Raw genomic sequence first — 22,107 nt, forward strand, 5'->3', positions numbered from 1 at the left:
GACTTGAATATCAATAATGTGGTAATTTTTATAAATTTCCTGTTTACAAAACTTTTAATTTTTCGAAAAACTTAGGATTTTCTTATCCCAGGCATAGATTACCTTAGCCGTATTTGGCACTACTTTTTGGAATTTTGGATCCTCAATGATCTTCAACTTTGTACTTGTTTGGCTTTATAAATATTTTGATATGAGCGTCACTGGTGAGTCTTATGTAGACGAAACGCGCGTCTGGCGTACTAAATTATAATCCTGGTACCTTTGACAACTATTGGATTACAGTATACACTTTGATTAATTAACAGTATTTCAAAGGATAATGCATTGACATCAATACTATGTAAAAGGGAGGCGATAAAAACTCATCAGTCGCAAATAAACTGACATCGCCATTCACACAAAAATCAAAATACTAAACACAACCTAAGAAATAGATTTGAATTTAATTTGTAGACTATATTTAGGAGATAACTGTATTGTATTTTAAGCTCCGACGGCATCAATTGGGGATTTGATGGTCGCAAATTAAGTTTACTGGCGACGCGTTAGCGGAGACAGTAAACGGGTATTTGCGACCATCAAATCCCCAATTGATGCCGTCGGAGCTTAAAATACAATATTGTTATCTCCATTCTAATGAAACTGGCAGAAAACAACGTTAAAACACGTAATTAAAATCTGTCATATGCCGTCTGCGCATGCGCGTACGCCCCATAGCATCAATTGTCAATTGATGCCATGTAAGAAAGTGACGTTATCCAATCAAAATGAACGTTACAAACGTTGTTGCATTAGATTTTTCCATTTGGGATTTTTTAAATATTTTTACGCATAAATTTCATTTGGAAAGTATAAAGTAACCTGAATAGGGTCAACATTTGTTTAAGACGACATGTACATTTGCAGAAGATTAATTGTGGTGATTTTCATTTTCAAGAGATAATAGCGTTTTTTTCATTTAAAAAATCATAGTATCTTAATTAACAAAATCATCACTCTTAAAACAATAAAACTGAGCAAGGAAATAGGGAATGTGTCAATGCGACAACAACCGACCATAGAGCAGACAACAGCCGAAGGCCACCAATGGGTCTTCAATGTAGCGAGAAACTCCCGCACCCGTAGACGTCCTTCAGCTGGTCCCTTCAAAAATATGTTTACTAGTACAGTGATAGTGGACGTCATACTAAACTGCGAATTATGCACAAGAAAATATGCTCATACTAAACTGCGAATTATAAATCAAACAAGACAAACAAAGACCAGAGGCTCCTTACTTGGGACAGGCGCAAAATTGCGGCGCGGTTAAACATGTTTATTAGATTTGAACCCACCCCCATAGACCTCTAGCCAATGTAGAAAAGTAAACGCATAACAATACGCACATTAAATTTCAGTTCAAGAGAAGTACGAGTCCGATGTCAGAAGATGTAACAAATATATGTGATATATAATTATAAATAAAACAAGACATACAAAGACCAGAGGCTTCTGATTTGGGACAGGCGCAAAATTGCGGCGCGGTTAAACATGTTTATTAGATCGGAACCCACCTCCATATACCTCTAGCCAATGAAGAAAAGTAAACACATAACAATACGCACATTAAAATTCAGTTCAAGAGAAGTACGAGTCCGATGTCAGAAGATGTAACAAAAGAAAATAAATAAAATTACAATAATACATACATAACAACAGACTACTAGCAGTTAACTGACATGCCAGCTCCAGACCTCTTAAGAACATTATCATCAAAACGTATTTGAGAGGACAATAAATTCACGTAACATGTCTAAAACGTATAATTTGTCTCTCTCCCTTAAAATATAAAGCCGCCTTTATAAACTTTAGAGGAACAAACCAGTGTAGTAAAATGTCGCATACAGATGTTTTGTTTCATATTGATTAGGAAAAGAAGAATATCCCAAGAAACAACTGAAGGAAATGGCTCAGAAACAGACAGACGACACTTTAGTTTCTATCACAGAAAGTATTTTTAGAAGACTTGACATTAAGTCCAGGTAAACAGATGAAACGTTTTTATTACTGTCAGAAAAGTATTTTGAAATAGATATTAACCTAACATGGAAATAATAATACACATATAAAGGCAACAGTAGCATACCGCTGTCCAAATACCCGTCGAAAAGAGAGGAGAACATTGTGTACGAAATTCTCTCATATACACACAACGGAAAACCGATTTTGTATTTATAAGTCACAGTGAAGCGTTCAAGTAACTAAAAATAAAAATATGATCAACATATTCTTTAATACTAATGTACAAATACGCAAAAATGTTAAGACACAATTCGACTGAGTCGTCATGCAAGTTAGTTTAACAAAAGAAAGAAATATTATGGCAGCAATTTTTCAAAGGTTATTTACAAAGACTTATACCTCGAATTTGACAAACACAGTCATCTCAGTACCAGAATCTTTGACAAACGAGACGATTTTAATTGAGAAACTATCGATTTCCTCCACCTTAGTAGCAATATACGAACCTCAGCTGCATATGGGATATACACTTTCAAACTTATCCAGTATTCACGAGCTTTCAGCTCCTACTCAGACTTTGTAAAACGTCACCAGAGTCTTAGTAGAAAGTTGATGAACCAGGGGTATGTCAAAGAACGTCTCTTCCTTTTTTCTAAAAAAAGTTCACAGGATGGTACCAACACCTTGTAAATATTCAACTTCACAAATAATAGATGATGGTCTTGATGAATAGATTCTGCGTTGTAATGTTGTTTATCATCTTAATAACGTGTCATATTGTTCTTTTATTTGTATTTATCAATATTACTTTAACTGTTAGGCCTGTTTTGGTGCTATACTTTTGACGTGGCTCGGTACTTATGCATCCCGTCAATGTGTCTTTCATTTTTGCTAGTGTGATTTGTCTGTGTGACTTTTTGTGTTTCTTAGATACATATCACGTGGCTCGGTACTTCAAACACCCCGCCATTATGTTATTGTTCTATTATAATTTTGGCATATTTTGAACGACAAAATTATTTTATATTTCTACATGTGTGACGTTTAGATTATGACGGCAACACGCAATCCTACATCAGAGTTGATGTAAACCTTACCATTTGGTCACAGGACTTTAAATATTTCATCCTTTATGGGTTGATTGAACCTACATAGATAAAATACAAAAAGTAGTAAGCAATGAACGTGGTTGCTAAATTTGATATATGCTTTTTTGGCTTTTTTGTTAAATATTGTTTGTTATTGTTCTGATTGAGATTGTGATACGGTGATGACTGGTGTACCCCTATTTAGACAATTTTACCTTTTATGTCTGTTTTGTTGACGAATTGTTGTAAATATACTGGAATTTGATGCCACTGTTATACAAGTGAGACGTTAAGCGCTCTGTACCAAGTTCAATCCACCCTTTTCTACATAAGAAATACCTGTACCAAGTCAGGAATATGACAGTTATTGTCCATTCGTATGATTTATTTTATCTTTTCATTTTGCCATTTCATTAGGGACATATTGTTTTGAATTTTCCTCGGAGTTCAGTATTTTTAGTGATTTTACTTTTTACGAATAACAAGGAAAATGAGCCTTAAATTACAGAAATGCAAGTAAGAAAATCGATATCAAAGATTTTGTATTTTTTCATAAAAGCGTCATGATTAAACTTACAGCACAAAGCAAGTGTTGTATGTTTTCCATTTATTTGTAAAATCTTCATATCGTCTGGCAATATTTTTAATGTGAAAAAGATAATTATAAGATCAATATTTCTGATTAAGCTTATTGATTTAAATATGAAATATTTTTTTTCCAGAGATGCTGAAGCAACGAACGTAGTGAAAATACTCGAACAAGTATGGGAAACATTTCTAACAACTTTTTCAGTTGGTGTATCTGACTACCTAAGTATCGAACACCTGGGGATTATTTTGAACAATCTTGCTGAACAAGGTTTGATGATTATCATATAAATTTTGATTTTTTTCCAGAATAATGTTTAGAATATAAAACTTTACCACAAGAATTATTTTTCGAATCATTTTAACTGCTTGATATGCAAATAAGGTATTGACAATTCACTTGGAAAGTCAACATATAACCCCACGAGACACTTATAATAAAGGAAATCCTTTATTATCACAGGTCTGTCTATGTGTCTTTGGAATTTCAACCAAAGACAAGAAACTAGATCTTGCATCACTATTGGATACCTAAACTACATAAGTGTCTTTACAAAAAACAACGGTATATTGGTGTCTCCTCCGAATGCTCCACGAAACCTCTATCTTTATCATCAACATAAATTTTATCAGCTATCAAAGCCAGGCTTTAAAGTTGTGAAACTTACTATTCTAGAGATCGTGTAAAATCACACGTAGATACTTAAACATTCCAAAGATCTTTTTAGAGTAAATACAATCTAAGACTCTGTCATCTTGAAACAGTATTAAAACATTTGACTTTTCTACACTCTAAACAAGAATTCCCCATTCAAAACTAAAAGACAAATTGAAAGAGTTGGTATTGCTTTGTTTCATAAAAAAAATGGCGAACGTAAATACAAGAATTTTGTCTTGGTAAGGAATAAATCCTACTTTGTGAAGGATCACTCTGATTCAAACAATTTTATTTTCTGAAACTGACATTATCAAGATGCTTGATTTCTTGATTGACAACATATTTGTTACATTTGAAGGACGTGTTTTTCATCAGACTGTCGGCATTCATATGTTTCTTCATTATTATGAGGCTGACATCATACAGGAACTTCTTAGGAAGAAAGATAAGCCTTGGCGTTGTCAGATTATTTTCGACTGAATGGTATTTTTCGCCTTTTCATAAATTATATAATTCCTGTGTACCTTATACTTGCATATCTTTAATTATTGAATCGCATATGTACGAGCAACTTTGCAGCAGAGCTTTGTGTGTTTTCCTACCAAGCATCCTATTTGTAAGATTCGCGGTGTTACAAATAACTGGATCCAATTCATAACTTACCTATTTCCTCCTTGTTGCTTACATACATTTTCTTATCATTGATGAATGTATACTAGACCACAAATCAATATAAACTATAAATAACATTTTGATTTTGATATAATGAAATAAATAACCTGAGTTGTATGCGACGTCGTCATTTGCAGATTAAACGTTTGCAAATGCTATTGTTTTGCCAACCGTAGCTCAAAAGTGTAACTGATGCATGTATATAGCAAAAGGCGCCAATGCTGTCGACTAAGCTTGTCTTTGGAATTCGTGCGATCCTCAGTTTTGTTTCTTACTTAAGTCATGATAATTAAAAATCGGTCAACCTATATTGTTGTTATTCGAGTGCCAGAGTGAGAGATTAAGCTAGCTATTAAACCTGGTTTATTCCTCCATTTTTTTAAATTAGGAAATGTCTGTAACATACATTTTTATTTTGCTATTTGATAAGGGTCTTTCCGTTTTGAACTTTTTTTCATCAAATGTTCCAAGTATTTATTTCAATTGACAAAGCCGTACATTTTGTTTGAACAAAACTCATCACAAACGCTCAAATATAAATCTTTCGGAAGGCACTGAAAATCAAAACCTCCAAAATGAAATTACGGATATGACACGGGATTTTGAAATATAATAAAATAATGATTATAAAAACAATCTTTGGTAACATCGTCAATAAGACAACTATCCACAAGATATCATTTGACGAAGATGAAATGTATTACAAGACACAGTAAGACCTTTAACAGTTTGAACAAGAATGTGTCCATAGTAAACGGATGCCCCACTCGCACTTTTATTTGCTATGTTCAGTGGACCGTGAAATTGGGACAAAATCTCTTATTTGGCATTTAAATTAGAAAGATCATATGATAGGGAACATGTGTTCTAAGTTTCAAGTTGTTCGGTCTTCAACTTAATTATAAACTACCTTAACCAAAAACTTTAACCTGAAACGGGACAGACGGACGAACGGCCGAAAGGACTGATGAACGAAATGACGCATAGACTAGAAAACATAATGCCCCTCTACTATCGTAGGTGGGGCATACACATCCATATCGTGTAATAAACTATAAAAACCTCGACATAAACAATGTGAATGTTTTCAATAGAATATCTTTAATTTGAAACTTGATATATAATTTATTTTTATTTTTTAGAAAATGTTAATATTCAAAGAGTTTTTGCAAACTGTTTCTCAAGTGGAGAGCCTAATTTATTGATTTGTCCACAAAGTAAGTTATTATAGATTTACAATGTGAGAAATTCAATAACAAAAACTTTTTAAATTTCAATTTTATCGTATCTTTCATTCTACTTCTTGTTTTAAGACCTTTCGGGATTCTCTGGTTTTGACGGATGAATAAACATTTTTCGGAATTTCAAAGGCTGAAATGTCATTGGATTTTGTAAAATTATAAATAGTTAAAGTAAATCGAAGTGATGCTAGATCCTTGTTAACACAACTCAGATTCAAGATTTGGACTTTATTAAGAGTGATTGTCCTTCGAATTGAAAATAACAATAATATCACAATGTAGTAATTTGTTCAAATAAATCTTAATACAGGCGAAATATATAAGACAACATTATCTGTGTACAGTAACGATGAACACAGTCCATTACCACAGGCGGATGAAGTTCTTATTTGTACTTCAAATACCACTCTAGATATGGTTCGTACTTAAATTCTAATAAACCTTGTTATATTTTTTTTATGCAAGACATATATATCGTTTTTTTTTTACCTCATTAGCCACTCGAGCATAATGTATAATGGGTTCCTCTAATCTGATGAATCATGATTGATTGATTGTTGGTTGCTTAACGTCCAGTGGCAAATATTACATGCACACTCAGGACGAGAATAAGTAAACAATAAATAGAATTGGTAGGTCTTGTAATAATAGAGACGATCCGGGATGATGACCGGGGAGACTGCCACTGGAAAATAAAGGTATATTGAATAGGGACAGAAATTGCCTAGCAACAGGCCACATATAGACCCCTTCAAAGAGTCTGATGAATCACGCAAATTCCTGCTGAGGTATACAGTTTGTTTTGATATCGTGCACATGCCGTACTGTCTGATGTTATTGGGAATGTTGAATTGCTTTAACGACAAAACTTAGAGTAGTGTCAGATCAATGAAATACTTGAGATTAAATGGTTAACTGGGAAGTAATAAAGATAAAAACACATAGCAGCACAATTTAGTGAGGTTTTTTCCTGACTTCATGAGGATTTTTGTAGGTTCAAATATTTTGGAAAAGGGTGTTTCATTCAGAGGGTGGTAAAATTTTCTGTCTGGTCAATGCTGATCTGTTAGACTATGACGTGAGTGATAAGGCAGAGAACTTGTTAGAGAAGCACATGACTGCGGCTGATAGCAAAGGTAAACATTTTATTTAAGAACAACATAGAATTATTTTCACATGATACTTGTTCAATTAGTTGAAGCAATGCTTTACTATACCAAGGTGCAAAAAGTAAAAACTTCGATAGATCATAATAACTTGCATGGTTTATGTACTATTAAAAACGCTTTACAGAGTTTACGATAAATTGAATAAATTGTGAGCGAAAGTCGAGACTCTAATGTCAAACTCATACTATTGTAGTTTTCATCACCGTTTCCATTTCAAAGTACTTCGAAAAAGATGTTGCTTGTTCACAGAAGTATTAATATTGAATTATATCGAAGCATATATCTGTCACAATTTCAAAGGTATACGTTTTGCTAGAAACGTACGTACACCAACAAGGAAATGAGAAAGAACAAAACTAAATCATCAGGTTATAAGATTATACATGTTTTATGTACGAATACTTTGATTTATGTATCCCAATTTTAAATCCGTACCGTGCATATGCATTTTACAACAGTTTCAAACGAAAGTAATGTTCAACATACCTATATAATTTGATTGAGGAATTTGAAAATAAGGTTTGACTGTTTCTACGTCAGGAACTTTCATACATAATCAGAATGGTAAATCAACGTGACTGGGCCTTATTTGTATGAGAAGCAGGACAGATTATTGTTGGTATTAATGAAGACAATAACACTAAGAGATATACGCAAATGAGCCAAACGACTAACACGAACAGTTTAAATCAAAGTGTCTTTGCATTACTTGATACAAAGTCTATAATATGTAATAAATATGTATACATGTATTAACAAAAATATGCCATGTTAATCTACGATACATCCAATTTGATGGTTAACGGATACAACTCTGAGTGAAATAAAATTGCATTAAAAGATGACATGTATAACGTTAATTATTTTCTCTCAACGCTATAATTTACTGTGAACGTTTCTTTGTTAGATATACAATACAGACTAGTGGTTATATGTAGTAGTGAAAACGAATACAAGTCCAGGATAGTTGCTGCTCTTGATAAATATCATAGACCGGCATTGTATACAGATATTAGTTTTATAAGAACATACCTTTTTACCAAGTTTCAAGTAGAGTCAGAAAGTAAAAGAACACCTGCATGTGCAGTTGATTTTGATAGGTATGAATCTACATGTTGTGTCGAATTATCAATTAAAAAATTATTGCTTCATTTTGTAAAAGAGGGGCGAAATATACCAGAGGGACAGTCAAACTCCTAGATCGTAAATAAACTGACAATGCCTTGGCTAAAAAGTAAAAGACAAAGACAAATAAAAGTACACAACATAGAAAAGTAAAGACTTAACAACACGAACCCAACCAAAAACTTGGGGTGATCTCAGGTGCTACGGACGGGAAAGCAGATTCTGCTCCACATGTTATATTGTAATATTATTGGGGTTAAAAAGTGTTTTCCGAAGAACATTTTGTATGCAGCGCAGAAAAACGCTTATTCTAAAATGTTTGGATAGAAAAAAAGATATAGCGGAAAGACGGATAAAAATGTGCTGAAATGAAAGAATAAATTCCATAGTTATGCAAAAAATATCTGCAAATAAAGTCCGTTGCGCAAATCTTAACAAAAAGCTTAAAAATATAGAGATCTACCATAATCAACAAGATAATTGGGTATATATAGTTTTAAAAGTGTGTAATGATGCTGTGTAGTTTGCCTTTCCAACGAACATGAGCTCAACCAATGGCTACCGCGTTGCATATTTTCGTTTGAGAGCGTGATATAATTTCAATTCTTTTATTACTTTTAGCAAATAATGCTCATCAGTACAATATATGTTCATCAATGATTTGATAAATTTGCGCTTTTCTGTAACCCTTTAAAATATTCAGTATATAACACACGCCTAAATAGAATAATTAATTTTGATAGATTATATACTAATTATACAGATGCAGTGTGCGCGTTGTGAAATCATGGAGAGCAGGAATAGGTAAAACGTTATTTAAAGATCGAATGGTTGAAGGTTTGTCACAGATGATCGGTGGTGAGGTTACAAGCACAAGCATTCCTGTACATCACAAGATCTTGAACAGTGATGAAATCATGGAGATTTTTAGAAAGGAAACTTTATCTAAAAAGAAGCAAAGTCAGAGAATATTTCATATAGATATTTCTCATGAGGTAATTAAATATAGTTGTCGTTTTCATTTAGACATCACTCCATTAGAACATTTAAGCTGTATATTTGAACTGTAAAATGAAAGATAGTATACAAAGTGAGCTGTTCTCATCACTGCACACCAGGATTAAAATGTGTACGCCGATGCAGGTTTCGTCTATGACAAAAGACTCATCCGTAACTCTCGTATACATTTTTTTTAAAAGGCCAAGTAACGAAGGTGTAGAACCAAGTAAAATCACAGAAATACTGAACTCCTAGGAAAATTCAAAACGGAAAGTCCCTATAATCAAATGGCAAAATCAAATTAAAAAGCACATCAAACGAATGGACAACGACTGTCATTAAGGACAAACAGGTATATCTAGGATATTTTTTTTACAGTCAGAATTTTACAAAAGAGAAAATTCATCGTTTGAAAGTAAGATATGCTGCAAGAAGTATACAAAAAATGTATACATATATTTCCATTCTTAATTGTATATTATTATTATTTAGGTGCAAGAAGGCGTTGACACTTTCCTATTCCAGTTATTGGTATTAGGATGTCATCGTCACAGTTCGGGATATATTTGGAGAAAGTCTGACATGGACTATTACATAATTGAATCGATGCCACTCCTAGATATGGACCATTCTGGACAAAGAAAGGTCGTTTGTTTATTGCACGATTTGGTGAAACTTTCCATTGACAATTTATGTAACTCAGATTAAAATTCCCATTGTATAAATGTGTAATGACGTATAGCTGAAAATTTAAACTTATATCAAACCTATTTGATATACAAATCAGATGAACACTGATATAAGCATGTGTGCTTTATTGATCTTTATTTAATCATTGGTTAACAAATTGTGTTCAATTAAACCGAGCTCACACCTTGAGTGGAATTTTCAGAAAACGATAACTCGATACATATGGGTAGTAAATCTTTGATTTCAAACACAATATGTTAACTCATCTGTATATATCTAGCTTTGTTAGATTTTGTCTATCTTTTAGAACATACTCACCCCTTCTCGGCCAATGAAAAGTCAGTTTTTTGCCCTCTAATTTTCATAGTACATGGTTTTCCATGCACTATGAAATGCTATACATGCATGACTTTTCATTGTCAGTTAATTATGAAAGTGAACTCTATATAGCTGCACTAACGAAGTGTACAATCCCCTAAGGCATTTTCCTTGGGAAATAGCGTACTGATTAAAGATGAAAGAGCAAAGATTAAAATAAAAACATTTTGAATTTTGCAAAATTTCATGCATTTTCTAATGTTACACATATATAGAATACACAAAAAAAAAAACCCTGGTAAGGATAAATAAAATGATATTTATTTGATTTATATACCTTACATTTGAGGGAATTATTTCCTTTTTCGTTCAAAAAAAAGACAATGCCAGAATCCCGATATATAAAGAAAATGATTATTTTCGGAGAAATACAATACATTTAAATTTATCAATAAAAAGAAAGCATTTAATGTTGAATGGTCTGAATTCAAACATTCATACAGAGAGTTTTATAATTTCAAAAAGGGGATTTATAAAACATTGTGTTGCTTTTTAAAATTAAAAAAATCTAAAGATATATAAGTATTAAATTTTACCTGAAGCAGACGAAAAACAATTTATCCTTCACAAACTATGTCAATTTCACTTCATCCATTGAAATGATCATTACCTATGTTTTATATTTAGTTCATTATGAAAAGTGAACTCTTATTTAGGTTTGAATATTACAATGGGAAAGGATAGTTTTTGAAAGTGTGAATATGTTCTAAATTGGTCAGACAATACTTCCCCTTGGGCTTAAATCTTTATAAAACATGACCAAGAATTCTCTAACCTATAAATTTTAATTCAATTTAGAAAACTAATGAAGAAAACTATGAGACGTCAAATTCTAAAGGGCCATTTCAAAGTCATGAGTCAAAGCGAAAATGCCAACACCATTTCAAAAATACGAAAAGAGACAAAACGCCAATCACCAGTTTCGAAAACACTTAAAAAACTGAGACTGACCCACAAATACCTGAGATAAACGGGAGCCATCAGTGTTGCGTATGGAATTATAAAATCATAACTTTTGTAATCATTCAGAATTGATCATTTTATAAAGAAGACGGGATTGTAGTAAAATCAATTCCATGAAGGCTATATCATGATTTTCAGTACTTCTTTCAGGGAGGACAAGTGAAATATATCCATAGCTGCTTAGACATTTTGCCATCTGTGACATGTAGGTCACCGAGAGAATGTTTGGATTTGATATTAAACCCTCAAAACAAAGAAGATGAATTGACTGAACATGATATACTGTTTGATTCACAAATATTTAGTAGTGAAACAATCCAGAGACCCTATAGATATCTCAGAAAATTGATGACCAGTCCAAAGCCAGTCAATGAAGCCTCCTTCACACGGGTGAAGGGACGTGAGAGAAAAATCGAAACAGATACTGATCGGTTTGGTCTACATTCATCTAGATATCGAAGAAGATTAGAGACATATATGAAACCAGAAAACTCGACCTTATTCAGTTCCCCTGTGAAAACAGCAATAAACCATGCAGATGACAATACGAACTGTTTAGAAACATTACTAAGGTAGTTTAGTTTTTGTTTGAAGTAACGTAAAGCTCCTGTCTGATTTTATCGAAAAATGAATAACAGAAAAAAACAAAACAAAAACTGAATTAATTGGACAATTACCTAAATTTAACAAGCCATTGTTGTGTTCATATTAACATCAAACAGTAAGTAACAATGTTTCAATACAAAACTATGCATAGTAATTACTGTCATGTTTTCTGCGTATAGATTACTCCTGTATTTTTTTTTAACTTAGCAAAGTCTACGTATTATCAATTAAGGAATTCGAAATATATAATGTACCCCAATTACTATTCATTGATTGGTATAAACACAAATAATGGTTAATTAAATAGCCACAGGTTGATTATTACTAGTACCACTGATAATTCTGCACTTGAGTATTCAGATCATATTTTTCATGTTGCTTTTTAGTTTTTTTATTCAATATATGAATATAATTTTGAAACTGTTTTTTTAGTCATTGTGGTATTAAAGATCCATCATGGTCAGAGGTATACCATTTTGTTAGCTTTCTCAACAGACAATTGGAAGATTTTGAGGCTTCAGCCTTTTGTGGTACAGCAGCACAGGAAGATTTACCAGGGTTTTCTGATTTTGTTCTTACCTGTCTTTTGCAAATGTCTAGGGTATGTTATTATCATGTTTATTATTTTTGTTCGAATTATATAGTATTGACATTAATGTATATCTGAATATACTTTATAACAATGAGAATGGAACCTGGGAATGTGTTTTAGAGACAATAAACCGATCAAAGAAAAAACGACAACACAAAGCTACTAAAAGGTCTTCAACTCAGTGCAAAATACCGCACCCCGTGGCGGGCTTCGGTTGGCCCCTAAAAAAAACATGTGTTAGTTCAGCGAAAATGGGCTTCAAACTTAACTAGTGGTTGTTAATTTCTACTAGGCTCAAAGACCCACAAAACACAGTTGATCTCATGTTCCATATGTGGTATTTGTTTGCAATATAGTTGTTACAATTATTATCAAGATTTAAAGAAGAAAAGTTGAGAGAACGGAATTCTGCAACTGTAACAAAAATAGGAATATGTCTGTCGTCATTATTGACACAGATATGTGATAACGGGCAGTCAATTGACGAGGACGTCCGTATTCGAGTGTTTGTTTTAAGATTTCTATTTGTCACCTTTGTTTCCAAAACTTTTATTTAATCAGTCTTTTGATACCCTTGCTTATTAAGTTTCCTATTATTGTGTTCAATAGGGCTGACATTTTACATTCACATTCATACGATAAACAATGCTTGAAGATTTGTGTTGTTGTTCTAGCAAAACTTGGATAAACTACTCAGTACATAAGAGTTTCTATTTTGAAATGTTGTTATACTGATACTTTTGTGTCATATAGGTTTATCAACAATTAATCTTTCGATGCAAATTATTGTTATCGTTTATTGTTAATTGTACTGAAATGGTTAAGATACAATATTTGTAGTAGAGCTGCCCGTTAAGAAATTGTCAGAAACTTACATTGTCTTAGATATTGAAATTGTTTTCACAGGATTTTGCAACAAGATCTTTAGTAGTCAGTGAAGAGACGCCAATGCAGATGATGCAGCAACATGAAAATAATGAAAATGATATTGACATCATACAACAGTATCAAATGAGACGAACATGGGAGACAAGGTTATTTTGATTCATAATTTTATAACCAAAAAAATGTAATAATGAGGAAAACTCAAACAAATTATGATGAAGACCACACCAAATAATTCAAAACAACCCCTCTTTTCAAAAGAATTAAATGACCATAGAACAACATAGACGATTAAATAGGGTGAACAATTAGGTGCACCAGATATAGGTGTTTCTATAACATTAGCTAATTTCGGAAATGATGTCACGTAGTAATGACATGAAAGGAACAAACTGTACTGCACCAGATACATTTTTCGACAATTAATGTCTCTTTTTCGATGCTCAGTCAAAAATATACTAACTATGCTGAAGAAGTGATAACACCTAAAATAAAGATACATTCTGAAAAATTTAGAGCTGACCAATAGACTCTGATATTACCTCATCAGAAGCGCCAATTAGAGGTATTTATCATCATTGCTAGCCTCGCATACCTCTGGGTCCTACGGAAAATAAGTTACTAAGTGCATAGCTCGATTAAAGCGTATGTTGTTGTGTTCTGACTGGCTAAACATAAACTAAGAAAGACCAGATGAAGCAATTGGTTCACCAAGAAAATGCTTTTTAAAAACAATACAATTTATGAGAAAGACTTTATAGATTGAAGTTTTAATATTAATTCATATTTATATTTCAAATGTGTTTCAATAATGTCTGGATTTTGATAACGCACTATTTAATTTTTAATATGGGGGAACTAGTATCAAAAGCTTATAGATTTAAATATAAGTTTTATGTTTCAGTCCCCATCCATACCTGTTTTTTAATCCGGATCATCACAGTATGACATTTTTAGGATTTAACATCGAACGACGATCCGGGAACTTGATAGATAATCAAACCAGGAAAGTGTTAGAGCAACAGATCATGACTCCAGATTTGTTTGATGCACTAGACAAAAATGATGTCAATTTAGCTGAGAACTTTGATATTTTACAAAGGTAATATAAAAGTAAAACCAACAGTATACATTTATATCAGTACATTGTAGATATCACGGAAAGATGCTGATATCGACTATAAGAAAGTTTACACATTTCTCAAACACCTGTTTAAAAAACAAAGTTTAACGTCTTAAAATGACATTATTTGCTGTTGCTGTAAGGAGAATTAGAATCTGTTTTATTCTATTGTAAAATCTGTTTTATTCTATTGTAAAATGAGTGTTAACGAGGGAAAATCTGAAAAAAAAACCCGTCAATTATTCCGATAAGATTTACACTTTGTTTATGTTTCTTGCTTCTCAATGCACTTAACCTTAAATCTTACGTTAAGATGCTAGTTAAATAAATTATTAAACTTTTATCAGGTCAGAAAAAATTGCAAAACTTTGTCAAGTTATGGGACTAGAGACAGCGTATGATCCAGATGAAACATACGAATTGACTACGGACAACGTGAAAAAAATCCTTGCAATATACATGAGGTTCAGGTAAGTTTGTTGCGTTGTACACCTATGAATCATTTTCATAATTGGATATTCAAATTTTTGACATATGACATTAATTGCTCGATGGCGCATATAGTGCATAGCAATTGGTTCCTTTTGCATTATTTTTATCACTGACTCTATACCTCTTCTGGTGGACTGATAGTCCCCGATGGTCACATCAACACAGTACCTAATTTTATAGTATTGACAAGGTCTACGGATATTGTTTGATTAAAATTTTGTATTATAAAGTTTTGGACATTAACTAAAATGTAAGAAAAGATCTCTCTCATGCAGAGCTCTGATTCCTTGCGTGGATTCGGTTATACTTTAGATCATTGATGGTTTGATTCGCTCTTCAGTATTTGTATTAGATTTTGTATATCGAAATGTGTATATCGTGAATCGAAATAGGTTCTGTTTATGCTGATTTAATACGTACTGATCTATATTCCTGATTTAGGAAAAGCTTTGAAAAATACATTTTTTTATTGATTGATAGTTGCATGTTTAGCAATCAGTGGCAATTATTGCATTTTTTTCAAGACGAGAACAAAAAACAATAAACAAATTAGTAGGGTCTGCCTGTAAAGTTGATCGAATGAAAAAGATGATGTTACAATAGATATTGTACGTTCAGAGATAAGTACCATATCCCCAACAATGCTTCAGACTTAACGTTTCATTTCCAACTAGACTTGGCAGCATATAATACATTCCCCTTTAGCAGAATCAACGTTAACCATTGGTTCCGAGAAAATTAGCAGGATTTAAGTGTATTTTTTTCTCGCGTAGACCTACACATGTAAATCATTTAAGAATGGTTTTCAATTTTATTATTTTTATTAGCAAGTACAGTAACAAACTCTTACCTTGTGGACACACCCTGTATCTTCCTCTTTGAATGCATGATTCTCTTTGTTATTTTTTTGTTTTTTTGATTTTTTCTTTTCTATTAGTGAGATTTGAACATAGCTAAACTATGGCCACTTCATTTAGCACTATGATGAGTTTGTTATTAATTAAACACAAGTATTTAATGAAGCACTCGTTAATGTATTAAGTTTTAAGTGGTGTTAAAATTCTATTTTTTTAATGGTGTGATCAAAACATGTTTGCCAAATATCTTTCTAAATTTAGCTTATTATACATAATTCAAAAATATTTCTAAACGCACAAGAAAGCTATAAATCTCTGACGCCCGGTGCATTAATAAGAAAATATCCTTTATTGTATGATGGTTTTTTTTGCTGAATGAAATTAAAGATGCGGTATACCAGTAATAATCATGGGAGAAACCGGATGTGGAAAAACTCGACTTGTAAAATTTATGTGCTCTTTGCAACAACCTCCCGGTGTTGATGTAGAAAATATGATCCTTATGAAGGTAAGAGTAATAATTGGCATATCAGTCCTTTTGCATCAATACGGTAGCTTACTGTTAACTAGGTAATCATGATTAAGTAGGGGATAACCTGTTCACCATTTAAAAACAAATCTTGAATTCCATGACACGAAAGAGATATCATTAATATTGCTTCAATATTTTTCAATGAAAATTATTAAATGTATATGACGTTTCCAATTCATTTGTCATTTTTGAACAATAGAATATGTTTAAAAAACAAACTAAGTATAAGCTGAAAATCACAAAAAATTACGTCGTGGATGGCTTCAACAATGGAACAGGACCCAGTATCTGAGAAAGGATATGTTTTGGAGAGAAAAAGGTAAAAAGTGAATAAGCAAAGATCCAAACGCTGAGACATTTTTGGTTGATATGTCGGTGGTTGTCTTATTGTACTTTTTCATGTTTGTCCTTATATTTTTAAAAAGATATAAGACAACAATTCGTTTCTTTGTGCAGCATTACAAAAAGACAAAAAGATAATAACAATAATGCTGAGTTGGATAGAAATCGATCTTTATGCAAATGAATATCAATACATCTGTCACCTATTTAGGAGATACAAAATGTAACTGTATTGTATTTAAAGCTCAGACGCCATCAATTTGGGATTTGATGGTCGCAAATTAAGTTTACTGGCGACGCGTGCGCGTGAACGTTACAAACGTTGTTGCATTAGAATTTAGATTGAACTAATCTGATTCTCAATGGAACTCTTAACTGTTTGGATATTGAGATGCCATCAGAACCATTCAAAACTGACCAAAATTCATTTATTTCGTATTTGAATATGCTAACCCTAATCAAAGTAATTTATTGTATTTATTAATATCAGACATCGATAAGAGAATTTTACAATCGATCGGACGCTGTTTTTGACAATACATGATGTTACATTAGACGTCGATTAGATGTTAAAATTATTGGACACTGATTTGTGAATGTGACGTCAGATTTGGACGTTGATTTGAGTAACGGACGTCAATTAGAGACCAGACGTCGATTTGAGTCTAACATATATATTACCAACTATAACACAACAAACAGTTTTAAAATAATGTAGTACAAAATTAATATCTTATCTCATTAATGTTGCAGGTTCATGGCGGTACAAAATCGTCGGACATTATTAGAAAAGTTCGAGATGCTGAAGACATTGCAAGCAGAAATACAGACATGTATCCAAATATGTTTACTGTATTATTTTTTGATGAGGCAAACACAACAGAAGCTATTGGTGTGATTAAAGAAATGATGTGTGATATGTCCTTGAATGGAAAACCAATGAAATTAAATCAAAGTTTGAAAATAGTTGCAGCTTGTAACCCATACAGAAAGTAAGACCTTCTATAATGTTCTTCCTGTACTTATACTTTGAAAAATAACTATTTTACTTTTAAATGAATATTTTAAATTCTTACCTGTAGATCATTTTGAATTCGATATATTTTTAAACACCAGCCTTTTTCTTTTTCACTAATGAAATTATTTCTATAAATGAAAAACTGACGACGTATTATAAATCAATATTTTGCAGTCGGAAACCAGGTTGAAATAGAACAAAAGAATCGAAGCTCTCTATTAGAGAAGGCGATAAATGTTTACTGTATTGTTTACTATAGTGACAAATTTTTAAAAAACTGCAATTTTCTTCTCAATTACGAGGTGTTTTATTTCAAAAACACCATTTGCATAAGTTTTCAATTTATCTAGTACATAGTTAAGCAGAACAATTAGATATCAAGTCGACGACATTGGTATCTTTCAAGTTGGATGACAAAAATGCATAACCTCCGATTTTTTTGAAAAAATTACCACGGACGGAAAAGATATCAATCTATTAATTCAGTAATTTTCGTGTCTGCCCTTCCATTATGTGACTGAAGAAAAAATTCCAAAAAATAGGTAACAATTGTATCGAAAAGAGAAAATCGAGTGCACCTTTTTATGTTAGGGCGTGTTTGAGTTGAGTATTTTGTCTTGATATCGTTCAAAGTAAGAATATTTCATACATCGTCTCGCTTCAGATTCTATCATTTTTATAAATTAAAGCTACAGGTTGACTTTATAACACAAAAAAATCACAGTACTAAAAGATGAAATATATGGGTCAAGTGAAATACCTATCTAATGAGTCACACAAACAGGGAAGGTGTGTTCGAATAGCTATTTTTTTACTGAAAGTACTTGACGACAGTCTTACAAGTTGGATGATGAAAATGCATATCTTCGAAAAATTCTAATTTTTTGTGTGTGATAACTAGGGTTTATAGTCTTCAACCACTAAAAAAATCCAGTCTGCCCTTCCACGAAATATTTAATTAGATTTTGTTTAAATGTTTATGATTTTTCGAAAATTCCACCTAACAACCGATCAGACAATAGTTTTAAGTTGAATCAATGCAGACAAGATCATTAACTGATGCTCATTAGCTAGTTGATACATTTTTCTTTTAAAATATAACTGACATATAAGGATCGTATTGGTGCAATGTGGATAAATTTATCGGTTTCCAAGAGCAAAATTGGTAGCGCGTCATCGCTATTATGGCTTCCATTTTTACGATTGTGAAAATGAACTGACGTAATTTTGACGAAGTAGGATCCTGACTGTTTTAGGCATATTTTGAGTCAATGTTAATTGTCTATAAAACACATAGTAGGTTTGACAAGCAGTAAAACCAGGTTTAACCTATCATAAAAAATATTTTAAACCCCTTGACCATATATGTATTCAAAAGTTTACTCAGTATGTGATATCTGATATATTTCAGACATTCTGACGAGTTAATTCAGAGATTAGAACAAGCAGGACTTGGATATCATGTTGCCTCTGACAAAACTACTGATACAATTGGTAAAGTTTATGTAACTCATGCAAATCTTGATATTTTCCTTATTTTCAAATGTCCAATTTCATAACATTGACATGATATAACTGAACGAAGTTCTTTCCCATTATCTGGTGTCTTCATCTTACCTTCTTTATTTTGATCCGTTTTAACCCAATGGAACGACCCTATATGACCCAAAAACTGTTTCTATATATAAACTCATCATAGGTACCAGGACTAAATTTTGTATATACGCAAGACCCGCGTTTCGTCTACAAAAGACTCATCAGTGACGCTCGAATCCAAAAAAGTTAAAAAGGCCAAATAAAGTACGAAGTTGAAGAGCATTGAGGACCAAAAGTCCTAAAAGTTTTGCCAAATCCAGCTAAGATAATCTATGCCTGACATGCCTGAGGTAGAAAAGCCTTAGCTTTTCAAACATTCTAAATTTTGGTAACATATAATTTATAAATATAGCCATATCAATGATAATTCATGTCAGCACAAAAAGTACTGACTACTGGGCTTGTGATACCCTCGGGAAAATAAATCTCCACCGGCAGTGGCATCGACCCAGTGGTTGTAAATAAACTCATCATAGATACCAGGACTAAATTTTGTATATACCCCTGACGTGTCAGTAACTCATGTCTGAAGAACGTACATGTTTTTGGTTTCAACTTTCCATCCACCAAGTTCTTGTTTTTATCTATAATTTAACATGTATTATTCAAAAGTTCTTCAAACGTTTTCCTTATCACAATTATATCCATGTACAATACTGCTGTATGTCATTGTAACACATGCAAGGCAGATATTATTATCATTTGCAATGTTTAAGCGCAGTGCACAACCCGAAGTGCATGGCAGTATATTGGTATTATCTTCCCAATGGTGTTGCAAACGCAGTCTTTTCTTTATCACACAGTTTCATCGGAATTTGATGATACGCCATATATTAGTCAAAAGGCGAAAACCACTGTGAGCCGTTCAGTGCATCCAAAGTGTCCTCTTTTCTTGGAATCGGATAAGCATCTTCAATTGTTCTATCATTAAACTTTCGATAGTCAACACTTAGTCTCCATGATGATTCTTTTTTTCTGAACTTTTAAAATGGTGCTGACCAAGGAATGCACGATTTTTCAATAAATCCTTTCTTTTCCAGCTTCTGAATCTGTTTTTCTAATATTTTCCTCTTAAACAATGGAACTCTTCTTGGGGTTCCTTGGTTGGTATCTGTTTTTTCCAGGTTTTTTTCATGCATTCCCAACAATGTATGACCAGCTTACCCATCAGGATCAGCAAATACACTACAATTTTGCAGCAGTACTCTTTTAAAATCATCGGATTCTTTCACAATCTACCATCATACCGACTTTTCCAGATATTTTCGTTAACACAGCTACATTGTCATGAATGTTTTTTCCAATATCATCTGAGAATAATTCATTGTCTATCTGCTCCACTCGCAGGCAAACTAACGCACCATCACTCAAGTATTAAGGTGTTATGGGATATTGCGGATTTAAATTTTAGTCTATTTTGTGATAAAAGTCAAGCTCCATATCACCGCCTTTAGTTTAAGTGAAACATTTCACCCTCTGTTTACAGAAGGTACACTCCTTTAAACTTCTGATAGTCCACCAGGTACCGTCGATTTGAACAGGGCCTATGCTCTGACCAATTGTTGTTTAACTGCTGAACGGTACCACCACTATTCTGTCGTTTTGTAGGGTTCTTGTTCGTCGATGTGTTTTTTAAGGTAGCGTTTGTTACGTAAAATCCATGGCACAAAGAAAACAAACCAAAATAGAAAGTCTCAAATAAAATCACAATGTATTCTATTTGAACTAAAAAAAAAATTTGTCCTATTCAAGCAATGAAAAGTTAAATGACATTTTTTATATTAACAAAATACCATTTTTCATTTTCAATCTTTTAGCTTTACTATTTTAAGAAATCATAAAAAGAAATCGTTCGTCTTCAGAACATAATATTTAAGGGGAACCGCGTCTTATCTATTTTTATATGTAGTTACCATTTTGTAATTAAATTCACAGTTTTACTGTTTCAAAAATATAAATATATATCATTGAAATCTTTGTAGGTCGTGTTCCAATGAGAAGACTAGTTTATCGAGTTCAGCCACTCCCACAAAGCATGCTTCCATTGGTCTGGGATTTCGGACAATTAACAGCTGATGTAGAGAAAAAGTATATACGCCAGATGGTACTGAGATATGTAGGTGTTGAACATTTATTTTTATATCTTTGAGGCAAGAGCCTTTCACAATGTTTGAATTGTAAAAAATAGCGTCAACATTACAGTTTTTCTATGATCACACATGTACTTCCTTTGATTAAACCCCCATTTGCAGTGATCTCTTTTGTTAGAAATATCATCAATTCATTAAGTGCCCGAATGTTTATGTGATATATCACTCAGCAAAATCACGGATGGCACTAATGGAATAAGAAATACTACCGTCCACCATGCATAACCAGTTTTTGATAGTTCGTGTTGCATATTCTGTAGTGTCTGATATTTCCTTTAACCAAGATACGTCTGTGCTTCAGTACGTGGCATTTGTTTGCCACCAAAAGTTTCTCTGAATGAT

At 32.6% G+C, this 22,107-nt stretch overlaps 1 protein-coding gene across 1 annotated transcript in view; it reads left to right on the plus strand.

Annotated features, from left to right (window-relative positions):
• The first annotated feature begins 3,821 nt into the window (after nucleotides 1-3,821).
• Nucleotides 3,822-22,107, plus strand: part of LOC143081081 (E3 ubiquitin-protein ligase rnf213-alpha-like) — an 81,227-nt gene continuing 62,941 nt past the window's right edge. Inside the window, exons 1-16 of the mRNA XM_076257316.1 lie at nucleotides 3,822-3,948; nucleotides 6,150-6,224; nucleotides 6,559-6,665; nucleotides 7,243-7,384; nucleotides 8,325-8,517; nucleotides 9,306-9,537; nucleotides 10,034-10,186; nucleotides 11,723-12,144; nucleotides 12,611-12,779; nucleotides 13,677-13,804; nucleotides 14,560-14,757; nucleotides 15,126-15,248; nucleotides 16,515-16,635; nucleotides 17,755-17,993; nucleotides 19,431-19,513; nucleotides 21,598-21,731. Coding sequence (XP_076113431.1) covers nucleotides 6,663-6,665; nucleotides 7,243-7,384; nucleotides 8,325-8,517; nucleotides 9,306-9,537; nucleotides 10,034-10,186; nucleotides 11,723-12,144; nucleotides 12,611-12,779; nucleotides 13,677-13,804; nucleotides 14,560-14,757; nucleotides 15,126-15,248; nucleotides 16,515-16,635; nucleotides 17,755-17,993; nucleotides 19,431-19,513; nucleotides 21,598-21,731 — 2,340 coding nt within the window. The 5' untranslated portion in view covers nucleotides 3,822-3,948; nucleotides 6,150-6,224; nucleotides 6,559-6,662. The remainder of the gene's footprint in view (nucleotides 3,949-6,149; nucleotides 6,225-6,558; nucleotides 6,666-7,242; nucleotides 7,385-8,324; nucleotides 8,518-9,305; nucleotides 9,538-10,033; nucleotides 10,187-11,722; nucleotides 12,145-12,610; nucleotides 12,780-13,676; nucleotides 13,805-14,559; nucleotides 14,758-15,125; nucleotides 15,249-16,514; nucleotides 16,636-17,754; nucleotides 17,994-19,430; nucleotides 19,514-21,597; nucleotides 21,732-22,107) is intronic.

The sequence above is a fragment of the Mytilus galloprovincialis genome, chromosome 6, assembly GCF_965363235.1.
Source record: "Mytilus galloprovincialis chromosome 6, xbMytGall1.hap1.1, whole genome shotgun sequence".
Lineage (NCBI taxonomy): Eukaryota > Metazoa > Mollusca > Bivalvia > Mytilida > Mytilidae > Mytilus > Mytilus galloprovincialis.